The 22,023-nt window shown below is 39.8% G+C and overlaps 1 protein-coding gene across 3 annotated transcripts in view; it reads right to left on the bottom strand.

Annotated features, from left to right (window-relative positions):
- pde8a (phosphodiesterase 8A) overlaps positions 1-22,023 on the bottom strand; it is a 45,194-nt gene that overhangs the window by 17,824 nt on the left and 5,347 nt on the right. For 2 of the 3 annotated variants that reach the window (XR_004554168.2, XM_034108191.2), the window contains exons 2-3: positions 2,902-2,958; positions 21-211 (exon numbers count right to left, since the gene is read on the bottom strand). Coding sequence is in view for 2 of the 3 variants with exons in the window: in XM_034108191.2 (XP_033964082.1) it covers positions 21-211; positions 2,902-2,958 (248 nt within the window). In the remaining variant the exon portion in view is untranslated. Of the gene's footprint in view, positions 1-20; positions 212-2,901; positions 2,959-16,485; positions 16,541-22,023 lie in introns of those variants that run through there. The other variant, XM_034108206.2, reaches the window with a different exon arrangement.

Here is a 22,023-nt window from a genome sequence, read left to right as displayed (position 1 = left end):
AGAGAAGTGAAGAGGCCTACCGGCATAGTGCTTCAGCATCAAAGTGTCTGGAATGTCTGTGGTCAATGATGACGAGGTCATGATGCTTCTCCAAGAAACATTCAAGAGCTGACTCGGGTGTTCGTGCCATGCTGCACCTGAAGTTGGCCTTCTCACATGCCCAGCAGAAGCCATTACTCTGACTCTCCTCTTTGGCAAAAACTAAAAGTACCTGCAGAAAGAGAGATGGCTTAGCAAAAATATCTGTACATGTATTCATGATTCAACAATTAATTATGAAGTAAATAAAATGACAGAAAATAAAGAAAAATGCTTATCACCTAGACTAGAGAAAGCAACTCCTAGTTGATTGTTCTGTTTATACGTGCTGTAGAAATGCTAAATGTGTCACATAAAGATTATTTGTTTGGTTTAATCAAATAATACTAGAGATACAGTATTTAGAGAGGAGATGGACATAACATTTGTTGTAAAACATTAGAGAGCTAATTGATATGTAGGTGTGATTTGATTAGAAAGTTGGATATAATCACAGATGAGCTGCCTCCACCCTGTGCTACACAGTGCGTTCAGAAAGACACAAGAGGAGGGAGCGCTACAGTAAAATGTGGATTTGATGCTTCAGTGCCAGCAGCTCAGAGTTGTCATGTCATCATCGGTGCATTCACGCTCATTTGCGCATGTCGTCCTTATGCACTGTGGGCTTGACTCTGACCTCAGGCCTGCCGCGGACAGGCCCTGATTGATCAGGCTCAGCTCGTACTCGGGTGCGTCACAGATTTTATTGTCCACTGCCGTGATCTATGACACAATTAGTTGAGGTGGCCTTGACCGGCCGCAGCCCCTCCCTCCGGCCTGCCAAGGCTGTGGCACAAAGTGCTGCCGCTACCGTCAAGCCAGCCATTGGGAGCGCGCTCCCTCTCTGCCAGCATACTTTCATATAACCTCTTGCTTGCGTAAATACTGGACCAGAGAGTTAGGCCCGCCTCCAGGAGCAGTGCTGCACTAAGAGCAGATTCATGAGTCACTCTCTCAAACAGACGTCATCTCCAACTGTTGGCAGGGAGCAGGATGAACGTAAAGAAGGGAAAGTTTGTTCTGCGGTTTGGAGTTTGCATCACACCTGTTTAATTGAGTTAGGGCACAAAGACGTGACTTTGTTGGAGAAACTAGAGCTACTATCCTCCACACAATGAGAGGATAGAGGATTGCTTGTTCTGACAGTTGTCCTTTTGATTCATTCTCATGATTGCTGTAGCTTTATTTAAGTACTTAGCTCCAGGCCTGTGAGGGGTTTTGATAATGTAAACCATATTCCACATATGAACAATTTCCCTGCAAGCGGCAAAAAGTGTCCGGGTCATAAATACATCACCACTGAGTCCTGCAGCTGTGTTCGGTACGCACAGGGAATTAGATCAGAATTCCACATTGGGATGTTGGTAGGAAAGTCAACATTCCCGCAGAGGTGGAGGAATGGGGTAATATAGGCTGAGATAAGGTCTTTTCAGATCCATCTGCACTGACAACAAGGATAGGCCTCGCTCCGTAATAACACAGTAGAACTCGAAGTACATTTTAAGTGAGGACACACTGTTAATGGTCCAAAGAAAAAAATGGAAAAGGCGGAGAACTTAGAAGAGAAACAAAGACAGAAAGAGGGAAACACAGTTTGCAGGGAGTTGCGAGCATTTTGGCAGGGTTTGAACTCTCTGCCTAGAAAAGATCATTGTTAAACCAGAGAGGGCCCGGTCAGATCCTGTGAGCCGCGAGAAAAGAGGAGGAGTAGAGCGGAGAAGGGCATGACAGGATCAGCTGTGAGTGACAAAAACAGGAAGGGGATATCTTTCTACCTCGTTTTCCTACTGTGGTCACACTGGAGAGCATCAGACATTAGTTTGTGGCATGCAGGACGTCTAATGCATTGCTGTTCTTTGACTACAGCTGACTGCTTTTCATTACTGATACACTCAGTTTAGCTGTGGTATTCAAATAAAGGTTTATATTTTACTTTACATCAGGGCTGCAACTAACAATTATGTTCATGATTTATTATTTTGTCTGTGGGCTGTAAACAAAGTTAGGAACAAATGCCCATCAGAAACTCTCAGAGCATAAGGGGACGTCTTTAAATGTTTTGTTTTATATACAACCAGGAAATGAATTTAGCCAAACAAAGAGAAACAGAAAATCCTCACATTTGGGCAGCTGTAAGCAGCAAATGTTTAGCATTTCCAGCTAAATGGTATGTTAACTTTTCAGTTCTTTAATTTTATTCTCAAATTTCGTACACATTCTGAAAAGTCTCACTTTTTCTCCCAAGTTTTCAAACAATGAGCAGCAGCGACTGCCAAAGAAACGAGTGCAGTACCAAAGTGTATAATGACCCATTGAACGTCAGAGAATGTCCTGTTTGCAGTGACCACACTGGTGCATGGATCCTCTGTGCGCTCCTTCCATAACGTGCATTGTTCATTATGGTATGTTCTTGGTCATAAATGTTTGGCCTAGTTGCCTTGACAACCCAAGGCTGCCCTGCACACAATAGATCCATTAACAGTTTTTTTTTTTCTTCCTCTTCTTTGAATGTTTGCATGGGGACGGTTTTTCCCTTTAATCTCTTAAAGAGGTGTGGTACCTTTGAGAAATTCAAGATTAGTTCTCAATGCATACAATAGAAGGTGACGTTTTGAAATGCTAATACTGACAAAAATGCTACATGGTGTGACTGCCAAATATTGACAGTCACACCATGTTTAGCCCCAGGGCTCAGCTAAAAGCCCCTAAATGATATGAACATAAACATTTCCCAGGAGCACTTCTGCTGTTACGTGGAAAGCTGTAATGCGTTGGAACACATAAACATCAATCATTCAGATGTTTGGCTTTGTTTTACAATACCTGAAGTGGGTCTTTAAATAACTTCATTGGTCCAAATTGCACCTCTGTTAATGTGGTCTGAAAGATAACAAGAAAACAAGGATTAGACATAAATCAAGTCAGAGATATTTCTTCAGTTATGTGTGTTAAGTTTTCATTGGCTTTTTAATATTAATAACAACAATAATAGTAATAATAATAATAATGGCAAAACCAATCCGTTTCTGACATTATTAAATCATTATATGTAGAAAAGCATGGTGGTAACTCAATTTTAAGAGCAGTTTTAAATCACCAAATAGGACATTTCTTGCCTGTTAACCTACTTATATTTACGGAATGTCAATTGTGAGGCCCTTTTGTATTTCCATTTTCCCCATTCCATATCTTTATTTGATCAAATATTATCAAGGATTTAACAAAATGTCACCCAAAATAAAATTAGCTACACCTTAACCAACTACAACACTAAAATGCTTCTTATACATTATTTGATTAAAAAAAGAAATAATACCATTACATAGTATAACACTGAAACGGTAATTTTCACATTTTGTGATATTTTAGATAAAGGACTACAATATTGCTTCTTTTACTTAAGTGCAGGAACTGACAACCTCTTACTGTACATCATCATAGACATAAATGTATGTTTTAGATTTGGGCGTTTACACCGTACATTAGGTCAATAAATGTGCTGCACCTTGGCCAGTTTTAACAGTAAAATGCTGCATAAATGTTTACATATCAGTAATTAAAATCTAATAATAGAACACCATGAATTGGGCCATTTTGCAGTGCTTTTTACTTTTGATACCAACATACATTACATGTATTTGCAACATAGTATTTTGACATGTTTTGTTTTATGTAAGTAATGTAATCTCTTGTTATCTAATATAACTATACACTAAAGTAGATCATTTTAGATTTTTTAAAATAATAAGACAGACTTATCAACTCATTGCACTTTCGCTATATGACCTTACTCTTTTCTGTCTGCAAATAATTTAGCTTCCTTCCTGCTAAATGGAAACTAGCTCAGGGGTTAGTAACCATAGCAACCAAGCCCCTTGTGGACCGCCATCCCTGTAGAATTCCTCTTCTCTGTAAACAATCTACACATGTGAGGAGGAATACAGAGAGGAATTTTAGAGCGTGCCGGGCGGCAGTAAATTACTTCTTGCTAAATTGTAAGCCTTTTTGAAAGCTCCATTGAAACAACAAAAGGGGTGGGGGGGGGAGAAAAAAAGCTGATTAGCCCTCGCTTGTAGCCTTATTGACGTCATCATGACACTAGGCCATTTGCTGTAGCCGTCCTCAAACAAGGAGTATGTCATCAGGATGGCTGCAAGCTGATGCTCTGTGATCATCTGATCTTTCACAGACACGAGGACCTGGTCGCATGATAGGCTCATGGGCACTCCAGAGACAGTATGCATGTGTTAGTGAGAGAGGCGGGGACTAACGTATGGAAAGGGCACATGCTTTTGCCAAAAAAGGTTTGACTGAACATGACCCAGTTTTCTTGTTGTCAGATGTGATTTCAATGAATCAAACCACGTGTGTCGGAACAAATAACTCAGCCATCAGCTTTAGAATCAGAATCAGAAACGGGTTTATTACCAGGTAGGTTGACGTGTACGAGGAATTTGACTTGGTGTCGTGGTGCATACATAGAAGTAAGACAAAAAGCACAGATAGCGAACTATTTTAAGAACACTATAATAATATTACAAAAAAAATAAGAAAATAATACAGTAACATTTAAAATAAAGCAGTATTTACATTGAAAAATAATGCAATAAAATGTAAAATATGTGCAGTAAGCAAATCAGTTATTGTCCACATTGTGTGCATTAATGTAATGCATATACATTTTGATGAAAGATTCAAACCAACCATGTGGAGGTGAAACAAAACGCTTCTATGGACTACTACCGGGTAAATGTCACAGATAGTGGCCAGTGGCCACACAAGAAATATGCCACACATAGAAGTCATGTTTCCACTGCAATGCCATGTGCTGGCGAGCTAGCTGAGGTCGGTCGGAGTCCTGAAGTATGGAGTTTGGCCACAGAGCCTCCAGCGAGCCGAGGCCTCGCTACAGCAGCGCTCTGTCTCCATCCAGGGAGACTTCCCTCTCTAACCCACACTGACACAACCAATGCAACTGCAGCTGAGGTTTTGTAACTAGAATATACTGACACACACACACGCAGCTGAACCAGTTTGCCAGCCTCTTCGGGCAACATACTCCTCTTGTACAGTACACACACTGCAATGAATCACTCAGCCAAGCATTTGCATCCCGCAAACATCACACTGGCACTCAACCAGAGGCAAACAAAGCAGGGGGAAGTGAGTGAGCATGTAGGCCAGGCAGGCGAAGAGTACGGAGTGTGTGCCTACGTAATTCTCGTCCCGCCCTGTGTGTGCTGTGTGTACCAGTCACACTGGACCTTTAGCTCTGTCGGGCCACTGGGCCACTTCTTAATGAAGACGACAAGTGTGTTGAGCAGCAGGGCATAGTGCAGGGCTGATTTAAATGGAAAGCATGCTGGTCATTGTACCTCATCTTGATTTAAGTGTCTAGTTGAGCTGGGGTTTAACTAAACGTCACTATGACTTTCAGAGGAATCATACAGTACCGTGATTATTTGTTTTTTATGATGTTATTGTTGTTATTTGTTTTGTCCTTTTAATTATTGAGAGCAACATGTAATTAAAACTTAGGATGTAAACTAGCTGGAATAATTAATAATATTGAAGCAGTTTCTTCTTTGAACATTGTTTTCGTATATGTGTGATTTTTGCCATATATAGATCGGACAAAGTCTCCTTAATTATCTTCACCAAAAGATGTTGTGTTTTCAGTTCAAGTTGTTTACCTGTTTGTCTGTCGATAGGATTACAGAAAAAACTAATTTCCCAATTTGTATTAAACTCGCTGCAACAGCGTATGTGCCATGTGGACCTTTGATCATGTTTTCTCTCAGTGATTGTGCTGTTATGTTAAATGTTTGTTTTTCATATATTGTGTCTTGATATTTGTCTATCTTTATGTTACACATGGAGCTGCTGTGATGCAAGTACAATTTCAGACTTGATCTGACCATTAAACTATTATCGTATCGTATTTGAAAAACAGGGTAGATACTGTACACTACTTGCAGACGTCTCAAAATACGGTCTGCGCTCTATGCCATTACAGTTTTCATTATTTAAAACTCATTTCACAAACCTATGGAACTGGGGTTTCTAAAATCCCCTGATTCCAGAGTCAAATGACCTCTCAAACCGGAGCTATCAAAAATGAGCTATGAGGCTTTTTAAAACTCGGAGTTTCTCTCAGTCCCTGAGCATTGTGTAAATACTGTCAGTTACTCATTTATTATGTACACAGAGCTCAAAGTTATTAACTCTATATACAAATAATTTTAACATCCTGTTAAAAGAGGTTAGTTCAACGTGCTTTTAGGAAATGTAGTTGCTGGTGCTGTATACTGCTCTCATGTTAACCACCCTTAATGCTTATTGGCATGTAGGGCAACAACAAAGAAAATGTCGAAAACATATCAAGATAGTGAAAAATAAAAACAAATCTAAGAATAAGGCAAAACAGTTCAGTAGCACCACAAATAAAGCCTAATTTTCCCAAACTTCAAATATGTATGTTATCCTGTGACATTGAAATCGTTTTAATGTAAGGGGTGCTGTGGTTCTTAACACTGAGTCAATATCCCATAACGATTAACTAAATGTAGCTGATAGGACACCTTGAATTACAAAATGATATTGACAAAGAATCTGTAAATATAAAAAGGCATCATTGCAAAAACGTGATTCCCTTAATAAGGTTGGGATTTGTGCTGATACCGATCCGACGAACAACTAAATCTCTAAACCTATTACAACAAGCCAATTACCACAGGGCGGACCTGAAGACTCTGGGGCCTCTGAGGGTTTGGGGCCCGGCTCCCACTTTTCCTTGTTGGTGAACCAGTCTGGCAAGTATGGGAGATGTAGGATTTTAACACGAGAAAAAATTAATCTATTGTAAAAATCCTCACATGGATGACCTGAAAAGCTGTCTAGCTTGCTATTATGGGGGAGAATTGACATGTAGAGCCAGATGTCACACAATACTGCTATTTTCTGTTTATGTTGTTATTTCTTATTTACGCAGGAGGACCATACCATCTTCGGTGACCTTGTTAAGGGCTGTTCACTATAAAAAAAGGATGAGTCCCATTTGTGATGTATTACAAATGTGTGATTCCTGACAACATTTAAGTAATTCTAGTATGTTTATGTGCCAATTAAAAAAGGGTTACGAGAGGTTGATGATGGTCAGCATATTATTATTACCAGAATAATTTGCCATGAAATGTTCATACTGTGTCATGCTTGCAAGTATCTTAAAGGTCCCCTATTATACTGTTTTTCATCAATATATTATAGGTCTCCGATATATACAAAACATATTTGGCTCGAAATACCAAACAGATCATGCATTGCAGCATCCCATCAACCCCTGGTGCTCTAGGAGGAGATTCAGGTGATAAGGTGTGGGGGGGGGGGGTTGCCTTGGTTGGTTATTGGCTAATGGTTACACAAGCCAAACAAATATTATGACATCACAAAGTGGCCAAAATCTTTTTTTTCAGACAGGTTTTTATATAAATGGATCAGGACAAAAAGTGAGAAAATCTTTTTTCCTGAAACTTCCAGAGTCTCTTTACACAGAGGGGACACATGTTGACGTATAAAATACATGAACAAGTGGATTTTGCATAATAGGTGACCTTTAAACGCTGGAATTCAAAATGAAAAAAAGGCAATCAAAAAATTACTTGAAGTGACAGTTTCCAGAAAGACAGTTTAAATATGGTTCCGTTCTTCCTCGTTGAGGCCGATGTGAGCCCATCAGAGAGCTGGGGGGTGTCATCCCCAGCAGCTCTCAGGACAGTCTGCGGTCTCCTGCTTCTCTCATTCAATACACCTAATGTATTTACATAGCGGAGTTGCCTATGACCCTATATCCTGCTCCCAGTGTATCCTGCCCTATAGATCTCCTCCTCCTTTTTCTAAGTTCTGCACGGCAAGTTAGCAACAGTTGTGTGTTTCCCCAACTGAGGCTTGACTTTTAGAAAGCAACCTTGTGTGCCTTGTCACTTCTGGGGATGGGGGGGTTTAATGGGGGAAGTCTGATGTATGACACACACACACACACACACACACACACACACACACACACACACACACACACACACACACACACACACACACACACACACACACACACACACACACACACACACACACACACACACACACACACACACACACACACACACACACACACACACACACACACACACACACACACACACACACACACACACACACACACACACACACACACACACACACACACACACACACACACACACACACACACACACACACACACACACACACACACACACACACACACACACACACACACAGAGAGTGGATTTCCACTAAAGTGAAAAACAGGAAATTGGATGACATTGTTCGGTGCGCCGACGTCAGCAGTGAGAGATAGAAAGAGTAAACAGCTTCCTCCACCCCAGAGCTGGGACCAGGATGCAGGGAATCTTGGGATGCATGCCCCTGCTCATGCTTCTTAGGAGTACTTGCTGTTCTCTAACAATCTCCAGAACCCTCGTTTTGAAACCGCTCTCTACGTCTTACATGTTCTTCACATCTCTTTGTCTGATACTACGTTTGCCTCATTTAGACTTTCCCACATTGATTGCAGAGCTGATGACACTATGACATTAGACAAGATCAGCATTGTCAAAGTGTTGCCGTGTGTTCTCGTCTAAAAGTCCTAATTAAATGGAAATGAATCAATGTTCTTCATTAGGTCTGATTAGAGGGGAGCCCCAGCCACAGTGGACGCACACTATGTACCCCACACACACACACACACACACACACACACACACACACACACACACACACACACACACACACACAACACACACACACACACACACACACACACACACACACACACACACACACACACACACACACACACACACACACACACACACACACACACACACACACACACACACACACACACACACACACACACACACACACACACACACACACACACACACACACACACACACACACACACACACACACACACACACACACACACACACACACACACACACACACAGCTAAGTGATGGGCTAAATGGCACAGAGTGACACACACTAAGCCACTCAGATAGTGTGGCTAGCTGCGCATGCTGTGTATGTTACATCAGAGAGAATAATTCACTTTCATGTGTGGCCACTATCATTGGCTGCCCCATAGATCAGCTCTGAAGCCATTGATAACAATGGGGTTTCATACCTGCGCCCGATCAATGACCAGCCTGGCAAAACATCACTCAATTCAGTCAAATCCATTTCAACTGACTTTAAATCATACAGGTTTTGGATAAGTCAACACTGGATTTTGGGAAAAGTGCATTGTCAAAGCTAAAACGGGGCTGCTTTTCAGCTTTTTTCAGGAAAGAAACAATGATAAGTCGATAGAAAATGGGATTCGGCAAAAACATGTATCCATCTATTTGTGTTTTGGACTTTTTTAAACTGCCAGACAAGCTGCAGAGGACACACCTTGAATCCAAACAAGATAGTTAAAAGTAAACATTAAACTAAATGCCTTTGACTTTTAATGCACATAAGTCCCTTAGGACACTCTGTGGCTTGGGTTTACTGTAAATGTGTATTTTTATAATGTATATTTTAGAAAAATTATCATTGGTAAAAGGCCTGCTATAGACATGCAAACTGTCGGGGATGTTGCTGTGCCTCTCGTCCAATGCATGCTGGGATAGCCTCCCTCTATCAAGCACCGCTGCGGAGGAGTCCAACATCACTACTACTTCCGTATACATTTTTTATTTATTTAGGGGACTAAATACTAAATAGCAATACAAATGAACACTTTTGGATAATATTCCTTCCATCAAACACCATGATGGTAGTCCTCAGTTAGTGTACATGTGTCAGTGCATTGGGGTATATTTTTTCTTTGCTAAATAGAGTACCTTAATTCTCAGAAGACTTACGGACGTAAGAGTTACACACAATATAGTGGACCATATAGTGCAACAATTTCGACAGAGCATGCTGGGGTAGAAAAATATAGATATATACAGTGGGGCAAAAAAGTATTTAGTCAGCCACCAATTGTGCAAGTTCTCCCACTTAAAAAGATGAGAGAGGCCTGTAATTTTCATCCTAGGTACACTTCAACTATGGGAGACAGAATGGGGGGAAAGAATCCAGGAAATCACATTGCAGGATTTTTAATGAATTAATTGGTAAATTCCTCGGTAACATAAGTATTTGGTCACCTACAAACAAACCAGATGTCTGGCTCTCACAGACCTGTAACTTCTTCTTTAAGAGCCTCCTCTTTCCTCCACTCGTTAACTGTATTAATGGCACTTGTTTGAACTCGTTATCAGTATAAAAGACACCTGTCCACAACCTCAAACAGTCACACTCCAAACTCCACTATGGCCAAGACCAAAGAGCTGTCAAAGGACACCAGAAACAAGATTGTAGACCTGCACCAGGCTGGGAAGACTGAATCTGCAATAGGTAAGCAGCTTGGTGTGAAGAAATCAACTGTGGGAGCAATTATTAGAAAATGGAAGACATACAAGACCACTGATAATCTCCCTCGATCTGGGGTTCCATGCAAGATCTCACCCCGTGGGGTCAAAATGATCACAAGAACGTTGAGCAAAAATCCCAGAACCACACGGGGGGACCTAGTCAATGACCTGCAGAGAGCTGGCTACCATCAGTAGCACACTACGCCGCCAGGGACTCAAATCCTGCAGTGCCAGACGTGTCCCCCTGCTTAAGCCAGTACATGTCCAGGCCCGTCTGAAGTTTGCTAGAGAGCATTTAGATGATCCAGAAGAGGATTGGGAGAATGTCATATGGTCAGATGAAACCAAAATAGAACTTTTTGGTAAAAACTCAACTAGACGTGTTTGGAGGAGAAAGAATGCTGAGTTGCATCCAAAGAACACCATACCTACTGTGAAACATGGGGGTGTAAACATCATGCTTTTGGGCTGTTTTTCTGCAAAGGGACCAGGACGACTGATCCGTGTAAAGGAAAGAATGAATGGGGCCATGTATCGTGAGATTTTGAGTGACAACCTCCTTCCATCAGCAAGGGCATTGAAGATGAAACGTGGCTGGGTCTTTCAGTATGACAATGATCCCAAACACACCGCCCGGGCAACGAAGGAGTGGCTTCGTAAGAAGCATTTCAAGGTCCTGGAGTGGCCTAGCCAGTCTCCGGATCTCAACCCCATAGAACATCTTTGGAGGGAGTTGAAAGTCCGTGTTGCCCAGCGACAGCCCCAAAACATCACTGTTCTAGAGGAGATCTGCATGGAGGAATGGGCCAAAATACCAGCAACAGTGTGTGAAAACCTTGTGAAGATTTACAGAAAACGTTTGACCTCTGTCATTGCCAACAAAGGGTATATAACAAAGTATTGAGATGAACTTTTGTTATTGACCAAATACTTATTTCCCACCATAATTTGCAAATAAATTCTTTAAAAATCAGACAATGTGATTTTCTGGATTTTTTTTCTCATTTTGTCTCTCATAGTTGAGGTATACCTAGGATGAAAATTACAGGCCCCTCTCATCTTTTTAAGTGGGAGAACTTGCACAATTGGTGGCTGACTAAATACTTTTTTGCCCCACTGTAGGTGATTCCTGCCTAAATACCATCTAGCAAAAACGACATGTTTTTTTTTAAGGCTGATCAGATTATTTCATAGCCTTCAAACCTCCTTTGGTTCTTGGCCCAGTGTGAAGCAAATGATGACAAAGTGGCAAAGTGATGATTGTGTGCTACTGCTCAGAATTCTAAATAATATTTAAAACAATGTTTCATTTGAACCCGGCTATGGATTTCATGTAATCCCCCTGTTGGAACGAATACATAAAATGATGACTCCAGTACACAGCTGCTGTAAGAATCACACACATCGTCTGTGATTAAACCCAGACTGCTGAAGTCAAGACACTAATACAACTTCCCACGTTAGCAGCCCTTCCTTTCCTTTAATGTGTTCCCTTTTTTTCCTGCACACTGCTTTCCATTACTCTCAGAACGACGCACTCGTCGACACGCAGGGGTTCACACACAACATACAACAAACCCCCTGTTACCTAAGGTTTGTTATGTTACAACTCTATTCATATTCTGTTGTATCCTGATGTACAGCAGACAAGTCTTTCTTTTACAAATAACATTAAAAAAGGATAAATAAAACATATAGGAGGAATTTCGGATCATTCAATATTTGTCCCTGCTCTTATTATTTTCTATTGCTTTAATACTGTAGACAAAGAGCAGTGAAAAACACACATCCTCCCCCCAACCGAAAGAAAAGTAATTTAACGTGTTAATGTAATTGCAGTTTATCGGTTAAGAAGAAAATACTGCAACCGTGTGTATTCTGTCTGCGTCCACATGTCTTATCCACGGTGACCAAGCCCACAGTCAGCCAGGCAGAAGACTTTAGTTGAGTCACTGGCATGGCAGAGGGAAACTAGGCCACTGTGGATCAGTTTGTCCCAGAATCTCTCTCTCTCTCTCTCTCTCTCTCTCTCTCTCTCCTCTCTCTCTCTCTCTCTCATCTCTCTCTCTCTCTCTCTCGTCTCTCCTCTCTCTCTCTCTCTCTCTCTCTCTCTCTCTCTCTCATCTCTCTCTCTCTCTCTCTCTCTCTCTCTCCTCTCTCTCTCTCTCTCTCTCTCTCTCTCTCTCTCTCTCTCTCTCTCACGCCTGTCAGAGGAAACACCAATCTCCTGGAACAGAAACTACAATATCCTGTAAAGAAATATTAATTTAATATATTTGTAATTAGAAAAACTAGATTTCATGAAATGTTCTTGTTTTAAAGTTCATCTAATATCTATTTTCTTGTTATTCATTGTGTGTCAGATGCATGTCATGAGATGAACAACGTGCCTTCTTTCACTGTCTATGACAATTGTTTGACTGTGTGCACAAATTAAAATCAATTTTACTCATCCAGATTGTTGTTTATTTTGCTCTTCTTTAACATTTTATAATCTTTCCTGTTCCTATGTTTAAGAAAACAAATACATATGAATTGTTTTAATAAGTCTTTGATTAATCCTCCTGATTTCTTAACTTAATTAATAATTGAGTCTACAAAATAAAGGAAGATAAAGAAAAGTCAAGAGACAATTAAATTAGCACTAAACTAGCAAAAGGTCATATTTTTGGGGAATTCAACGTTAATCTATTTTTCTTGAAAATAGGTCTAGAACAATTATTATGTCAAAACCTTTCAATGATTTTCAGTCAATCATTCATAAAATCATTCTTCTTTTCCTATAGGGTGCTTTAATTCCGAGGTTTTGTGTGTTTGCATATGTGCATTGACGCATTCATGTGCACGGGAGCAGCTGATGCAACTTGGAACTAGTTTAAATCCAGGTTTACAAACAGAGTGTGCTTTATAAAAAGCAAATCACATAAACAACTACTGATAGAGACATCCCCCGGGGCAAATCATGGCAACATTTGAACACGTTTAAGGGTTGGGAAGTCTCTTTTCTGCATCGTGGCCAAGAACAGATCAGCAAAAATATCAGAGACAAATATTTGCAATTAGAACACATAATATCTTCAAGCCATACCCCAAAATCCAAAAAGGTGACTGAGCAACAATTAACCACTGAGGTCCCCGTATGTGGGCCTCCAAATAAATCGCATCCATTCTGTACGTATGACTGGAAAAATATAATTAAGTCTGACCGTATTTACCGATTTCTTTTCATTAGAGCCTACATTTAGCCATCGAAACTCCTCAATGATGTCTAAACAGAGACACCAACAAACAATCTGCAGTGTTTTGCCCAACTGCTACTTCATATCATATCACAACATTGAGACCCCGTCACATCATGTAAATGTATACGTAAAATATCATGACATCAAATATTGGATGCCCCTCCAATCATGTGACAGAATATTTTTCCTGGTGTATACTATAATCTGATGATTTAAACTCTGAAATGTTAACAAGTCTAGGTAAGTAAATAGTCTTAGGAGACAATAGCTTAGCTTGCAATTTGATATGCTGGCTTAACATGCTGTTGCTAGATATAACACAACTTTAATACAACAAAATAATACAACATAAAGACAGAAAGTGAAGTGTTATGCACAGATTGACATTGTTTTTAGTGCAGTGTCTCTAGAGTAAGCCCTGACCTCTATTCTGTCTGAAGTGACATCTCTCCTAGACCTCACCAGATAGTGCACACACACACACACACACACACACACACACACACACACACACACACACACACACACACACACACACACACACACACACACACACACACACACACACACACACACACACACACACACACACACACACACACACACACACACACACACACACACACACACACACACACACACACACACACACACACACACACACACACACACACACACACACACACACACACACACACACACACACACACACGACTGAGTATGTCCTGGAATTCAGTCCCAAACCCCCTTGAATGACGTCCGTGGTTTAAAAATACAGAGTTTGCAGAAAATGGGAAGGTTACTCCATCCTTGGTGAGCTGTCCCTATTTCTCACTCAGGTTGCACACCTTGATATCCGACAAATACCCATCAGAGATGAACTGCGGCTTTCTCTTTTTAATTGAAAATAAAAATGGGTGTTCCTACCTACCGTCTACGTCAACACAGATTCTAGAAGAACAAAGTACAGCAGCATGCATATTCTGCTCCTACATATAAAGTCTATCAAGTGTTAATATTTCTCAAACTAAACGTAATTGGATTGTATTTATATGCGGCTGACATCAGAGTACATGCTGCATTCCCTCAGCTCGTGACGCTGCCTAGGCCCTGCGTGTGTACCCTGTGTCCACAGTGGTGCGGTGTGTATGTGATCTGTGCATCACTGTGCCAGCGAGAGTAACTGAGGCCTGGCAGAGCAGCAGCTCCTGCCGACAGGCCCGGTGCGGAGCCTGAGCTCAGAGGAGTCCTCACACATGGGCCCACAGGGGGATGTGAAGACGCGCAGGAGCAGGGGAGAGACACACTCATTAAACATGGGGAGAAACACATAGTGATCTCACATGCTGCATACAAGCTAAACTGTACTATGATGATGAAACTGAGGCTGGGATTTCTTTCAGGTCAAAAGAAAGATGAGGTTTTAAAGTCCCCGAATGTTATGCAACTCCTGTGGCTGCATTTATTTAAATGTGTCCAATTTCCCTCTTTGTCTTTTCAAATGATTTGTATGAAAGTTGTGTTTGCTGTGTACAAACTATGACCCTGGCCAATTTTATTATCCAATTTGAAGGAAAAGTCATTTGAGGAAAATCTGACTTTTGAATCTCAGTACGAATCTAAGCCTGTATGGTGATGAAAGCCAGCCTTCAGAAACTAAACGGCAGCAAGCATGCACGGTTAAAGTGGTAATGCAATCATTTATTACTGCACCTCTTTGAATTAAGGACTTTTTTTTTTTAAATGGTTAAAATCAAAGATAGATATCTAACTTTTGATCCCTAGTATGGGTCATTCTCCAAAAACACTGCATCCTACATTGCCTTACACCTTCCCTGCCTCCTAAATGTAACTTTTTTTTCTCCCACATACATCTCCAATTTGTTAGGCCGGCTTTTTGTTATCTAATTATTATTTAATTGAATTAAACGTCTCAAGACTGGGTTAAAACCATCAATTGAGTGCCCCTTTAAAGAAAAAAAATATACAGTACATGATGTCCTGGGTATCAACCACTGTGTGTAAATTAAATAAAGACAGAAGACAGATTAACGAGGAGCCGAGCACTTTCTCCACTGTTCACCTTCAAGGTATTTCGGTTCTTATCCAGATTACTCTGAAATCCCCATAAGACCTGGACAATCCTAAGCCACCCAGTGCTGCAGCCCCTTACTAAAACGTCCTCCTCTGCCCCTATATCAGCCTCCTTCTCTTACTTAAACCTACCTCACTTTCACTTTTATTCACTCCCAAACAATAGCCAATTGTTGCTGTACAAACCACACTCAAGGATATATGTATGATTATGTCTTTAATTGTTCCCGTCATTGTGTTCCCCGGGCTTCATCGGCTATATATCCTTAATCGCGTTTCATTTGCACTGCGCAGTGTGCACAATTTGCAGCGTGTGTTCAAGCCGTGTGTAGTCCACATTGTACTTCCTCTCTTACCAGGTAAGTTCAGAGGCCAGTAAATCAAGAAGACAAAGTTAAGGAGCTTGGGAAGTCTAAGTGGGACACTGCCCGCTCCAGTGACACCACAGTGAACTGTAATCTTACCGGCAACATTTTCACTGCAGTCAGCCCCTTCTCCTTCTCAATACAGCAGAATACTTGACAATAAGTACACAAGATTAACAAATAAATGAGAAGATCCTACCCTGGCTGTGTTTCCAGAGTCATACCCAACTGTACAATCTTAATGACCTCGCCGGCCCTGTGGCCTGCAGAGAGGATTAGATTTAGCAATACACTCACGGCGGCCACACCACCCTTTGCTCTATCGGCAACTCTGCGTGGCTCCACCTCTCCACAACAGCTTAAATCTGTTTTTTTAAATATCAGAAGTGGTTCTGCGAAGCTCTTCAGATGGCTGTGAGAGGGCATTAGATAATCACCGGACTCCCCCTCCTCTTCACCTGCTAAAACAGGAGCCTGATGTCACCGTAGCATGAGGGATCAGTGAGCGACACGAGCCACAGCAGGGGGGTTCGGCACAAACACTACACTTCATTTAAACACACACGCACCAATTAATGAATGGGGATTTGAGGACTGCATGCCAACACACACATTCATAGAAGTTTGTAACAAAAAAGTATATATTTTATATTGCAGAATCTCCTGCTGTAAAATTTAAATAAACAGATTAGGAGTATAAAATAAATCCTAAATTCAGTTGTAATAACCCTAGTACTGGAAAAAAAAGTTAGACCAGCAACTTCCAGTCTGAATAAGTAAAGTATTACCATTACATAATCTTATATATAATGTTTTAATTTGGTACTGCTCCAAATGTACCCGAGCCCTTTAAGAATATTATGTTAACATAGCTAATAATATGCAGAAAAAACAAATTGAATTGTATAAGAAACTGAAAACAATCTTAGAATTTAACAAAATATTTTCTTGAAAGTTATATAGCACTGAACTTACATTTTGTAAGCAAAAAAAACATATATATATATTATATTTCTATTTGCTATGATGTAAATGCATTGGTGCTTAAATTCAACATAAAGTATTTAGCATTGATTAAATTGTACAATAAAGGTATTTGGTAGCTTGTAAGATTCAAATACTTTGGCCTCTTTCTACTTTCATTCTAACCCATACATTTTAACAGGTTATTTTAAAAGCAGGAAATATTCGGAAAAGTGCAAATTTATCGCAATAAAATCAAATTACATTGACTCAACATTGATGTAAACTGATCATAAATAAAATGGAAAGGCATAACTGTAATTCCATATTTAACCTATATGATGTTTATGGATCTACTGACAACATGACGACAAAGCTTCTTGTTTTTGTACCAAGTAATTTTGATTTAAATGTTCCTTGTCCTCATAATTTTGCAATACATCCTGCGCCTACAGCCTTACCCAGTATTTAAAAATACAAAATGAAATTTTTCAAAACTAACTTTTAATCAAAAAGCCGAATGAATCAGAGGAGAGACAGTTGGCTTGATGAGACATGATTTTGAGGGTTTCTTTTCTGGCAAAAACAGCAACTTTTCCTCTGGGTCTCAGATGATTGACAGTAAGTAGAGAGTGATGTGATGTAGCACTGATATAAAACACTCAAAATAAACATAGAAATAATAATAATGAGTAATAATTTTAAAAAGCAGTGACACACAGCTTCTGACCCAATCAAATGTAAGGCTCACGTGTCTGGATTATTCGGCCAAAACATTATTATAGCCACTGTTTTTATGTAGGAATCATTGCGTGCAAATGCCTCTGCTAAAGGTAGGAATAGAGGACCTGATATTGTTTAACTATAATCACTATTTGATTTGACCTATTACCAGGTATAATCTGAAAGAGAAGAACAGCAAAACTAATAAAACAATATGTGTATTATGTAAAATAAAGAATTCAACTGCTTTCTTCTCTGTTTACACTGCACACAGTAATAGTGACGACCTCAGAGGAATGTAATCAGGCAGGTGCAGCAGGTACAATACATGACGCAGGTACTTTTGACAGACGTGCAGGAATGTTTAAACTAGTAATTCACTACTATTATAAAGGCATAGGTTTTTAATTGTCTTTCATTGTCTAGTGTGCATTACAATTATATTTAATGGGGCGTTTGCTTGCGTACTTTCGAATGAAACCTTTCCTGCTCTCCTATGGCTTCCAAAATGCCATCGAGATTACAGAGTTGCTCTTTCACATATCACACCCCATGCAATGACTGAATGTTCATATGTGTTAGGCAACAACTAGCTAAACTACTAAGAAGAGAGATACCAATGATTCATTTTATCAGCTGTTATGATTAACAATTTAATAATAATTTAACTAAATATAAATAATATCCCACTTCTATATTGTGTTAGCTGTAATTTAGCCCTTCAATAGTATAGAGATGTTAATATTGTATAATTGTTTATTTTCTGCTCTTTTAATTTCTAACTGTGTGCAATACTTGTTTTACATGCTGCTGAAACAAAAAAAAAGTATATTTGGGTTTATTAAAGTTTATCTTAACTTATCTTATCTTACAAGACTTTGTTATGTGTCTTTAAAAGAAAAGCCTGGACTTCGAGTGAAGATTCATCATCTATCTTGGTTGAATTTCATTGAGTCAGAGTCGAATTACATGGATATATCTTCCTGTATGATGATACTAAAAGGTACATCAAATCAAAGGTCAACTTCTCACATATAGAAAATATTAACTTAATTATTTTGGAAATACTTGTTTTTATCTTAGAGGGGATAATATAAATGTACCTCACATGTATATGTATATCTTACAAGACTTAATACAAGTCTGTCACAGTCAAGTATTCTGAACATGAATCCTGTCCTTGCATCCACACACCCCACACTACAAGAACAATGCACAACATTTGTGCTCTGCGCCGTAAAAGTTGCGCGGTATATGTGAACTGAGGCTACAGTATATCTTCAGAGCTCAACGCAGGACACACCCGAGAGAGTTTTGCGTCATAGCTGTGTCCATTAAAACAAGAAGGGAGACAAGCACTGCTGGCTTAATGCGCTGTTCAGCAGGTGAGTGAGTGTCTTGCGTGTTTACTACAGCCAATAAGCTGCAGGCCCATTCACTTAAATCCAGTGAGGCTCCAGTCTGCTCAGAGCGTCTTTAGTGAAGAAAGGCAGTAAAATGATGTCAAACATCGGGAACATTTTTATTTCAAAATAGTCTCAGATCAACTGCCAGATTTTTGCAGTGAAATACAAATGAGGTTCATCACTTAATACTAAATCTACCAATATTTGGCGTTTTGTAAATATTGGCACATGAAAAATCTTTCGACACTGTACCATACAGAACTTTTCTTCAGTTTATTCTGGCTGCTAGTACAGTAGTGTGACGAAGCGTGAAAATGGCCAAAGTACTTCAGTAAGCAGATGCTGTTAACATGACTGTTAGAATTGTTAACACTGTGTGTTACAGGAGTCCACAAATGTCACATAAGGCTCTCTTAAAAGGGGAATATAAAGAAAACTGGCCTATGAACACTGACAATATGCAAGAAAGATATCTCTCAGATGAACTCTTTCTGTGGAGGAACAATGATATGGTGGTCTGTCTGTACATGGTGTACTTTTAAAACCAGTGTTAAGTGTGGGGTTAAGACCTCGACAGATATCAGTGTAGAGGCGATGAACATGACATCACTGTTGTATCTGAAGAGAGAAAATATTAAAATAATTGCTAAAACAGTCACAAGATGTGGTGTTACTAACTGAGGAAATAGAAGTTCACAGACAGATCACTCAATAGATCACTGTATTTAAAAAAATATTACAATCGTGATGCCAAATCGTACATAGAAATAATATTAAATTGCATTCTTTTTTTAAATGCCATGACTCTTTTTTAAAAGAATAGCTCATTTACAGAATGCACTTATTTGCTTTCTTGCTGAGAGTTATAGGAGAAGATCAATACCACCGCAATAATATAAAGGTATACAGTCAGCTACAGCCAACTGGTTAGCTTAGCTTAGCATTAAGACTGGAACACAACTAACTTTGCTCCGTGGGCGGGTAACAAAATCAGCCAAAAAGCACCTCAACGCTCACTAGTTTACATGATATATCTTGTTTTTGTTATTCATAGAGAAATTGTAAAAACAACAAGCTGTGGTATTATAACCCTTAAGACCGCTGGAAGTCACAGTGGTCTGCTCCAGAAATAGTCAATACACTCCCCGTGGAACCACATCTCGACTGCTTTACACTGGTTTTGGAATAAGAAAAAAAGTGAAATTTGATCACAGCTTGAGAAGTGCTCGTGTGTTTGCAAAATGTCCAAAATATTTATAAAATGTCCTTTTGACTGTTGGCTGATGGTTTAGTCTACTTTCGGAGATTGTAAAAAAAAAAGGAAATTCAATTTCTTCAATTCAATAATCACGTTATTATTTTTTTTTATGCGCACTGCATCACTAAAAAGGTATTTCAAAAGTTTAGAAAAAAATGCAGTCAAATCTTAAAGATATAAAAACGAATAAATCCCCTCTGCTAACTCTCAACTCACACATTTGAAATGCATATCGGTAGCATGACACCGCAGCCCTGCAGATGCACAGAGCTTAGAAAAGCCAGAAATTGGGGGAGATAGAGTCCAGAAGGAGCTTTAAAGGACCTGGATCACTCACATCTACATTCCTGTGAGCTTCTGAAAGAGAACAGAGAGCGCTGATACAAAGTAAACACTTGTAGTGCCTTGTTTTGAAAGAATACCATTTCCATAATCTTATGAAACTATCACATGCTGACCTTATGATACAAAATTCTTAACCTGGAGGGGGAGCAGAACAAGCTTTGAATGTGGCCTTATTTGTTAAGACTATTTCTAAAACAATAGGAGGTCATCTTTAATAAGTATATGCACCCAACTGACACCTCATGAGAGAGCGAGCTCTCAGAGTTGAACCGACCCACTGTAAGGTGACAAAGGGATTTATTATATTATCCTAATTAGATTTCTACAGAGGATCAACGTTAACGCTGTCAGCAGGGGGAGACCTTGGTGTCATTACATCAAGTGCTGGAGCTGCTTAATGCTCAGGAATAGATGGGTTCTAGGAAATAAATACTGTATAAATACTGTACTAACGTCATGTTTCACCCCTGAACCCTTTGACATCTCCTGCTTAGTACAAACATTGAAGGGTGATAAGCTCAGAGCTGCCAATACATCAGTGGACTGTGGGTGCTGCATGGGCCTCATCATGCTTCCTCTCAACTCCGTCTGCTCATGGCCCAGAGGAGATAAATGACACGGCAAAAATAAATCTCCCCCTTCTACCCCTGCAGACACTCGAGGCAGGAAGGGAAACACCGGGTCACACTGCAGCTGACATGTTGTCTAAATAAAATATAATGCTCATCATATTTAAAAGCTGTATAGTACAGTATGTTGATGTCAGTGACTTTTTGAGAAATATTGCTTTTCAGCAGCCAGTTAACTTAGCACAAAGACTGGAAATAGCTAGCCTGGATCTGTCAAAGGGAAAGAAAATCCACCTATTGTCTGTGCAGAAAAACAGAAGTTCAAAAATGCAAATGTAATATTCTACAGGGACTACTTTTTTGTAGGAATTCAAGAAAACATAACTTGTTCATAAGTGAGCTTTGGAGTTGCTGGAAAGCATATTTTGTCACCTTTTGGACAGAGCTGGACTAGCTATTTTCCCCTTTCCAGG

The sequence above is a fragment of the Pseudochaenichthys georgianus genome, chromosome 3, assembly GCF_902827115.2.
Source record: "Pseudochaenichthys georgianus chromosome 3, fPseGeo1.2, whole genome shotgun sequence".
Lineage (NCBI taxonomy): Eukaryota > Metazoa > Chordata > Actinopteri > Perciformes > Channichthyidae > Pseudochaenichthys > Pseudochaenichthys georgianus.
This window is presented reverse-complemented; position numbering and strand designations above follow the sequence as displayed.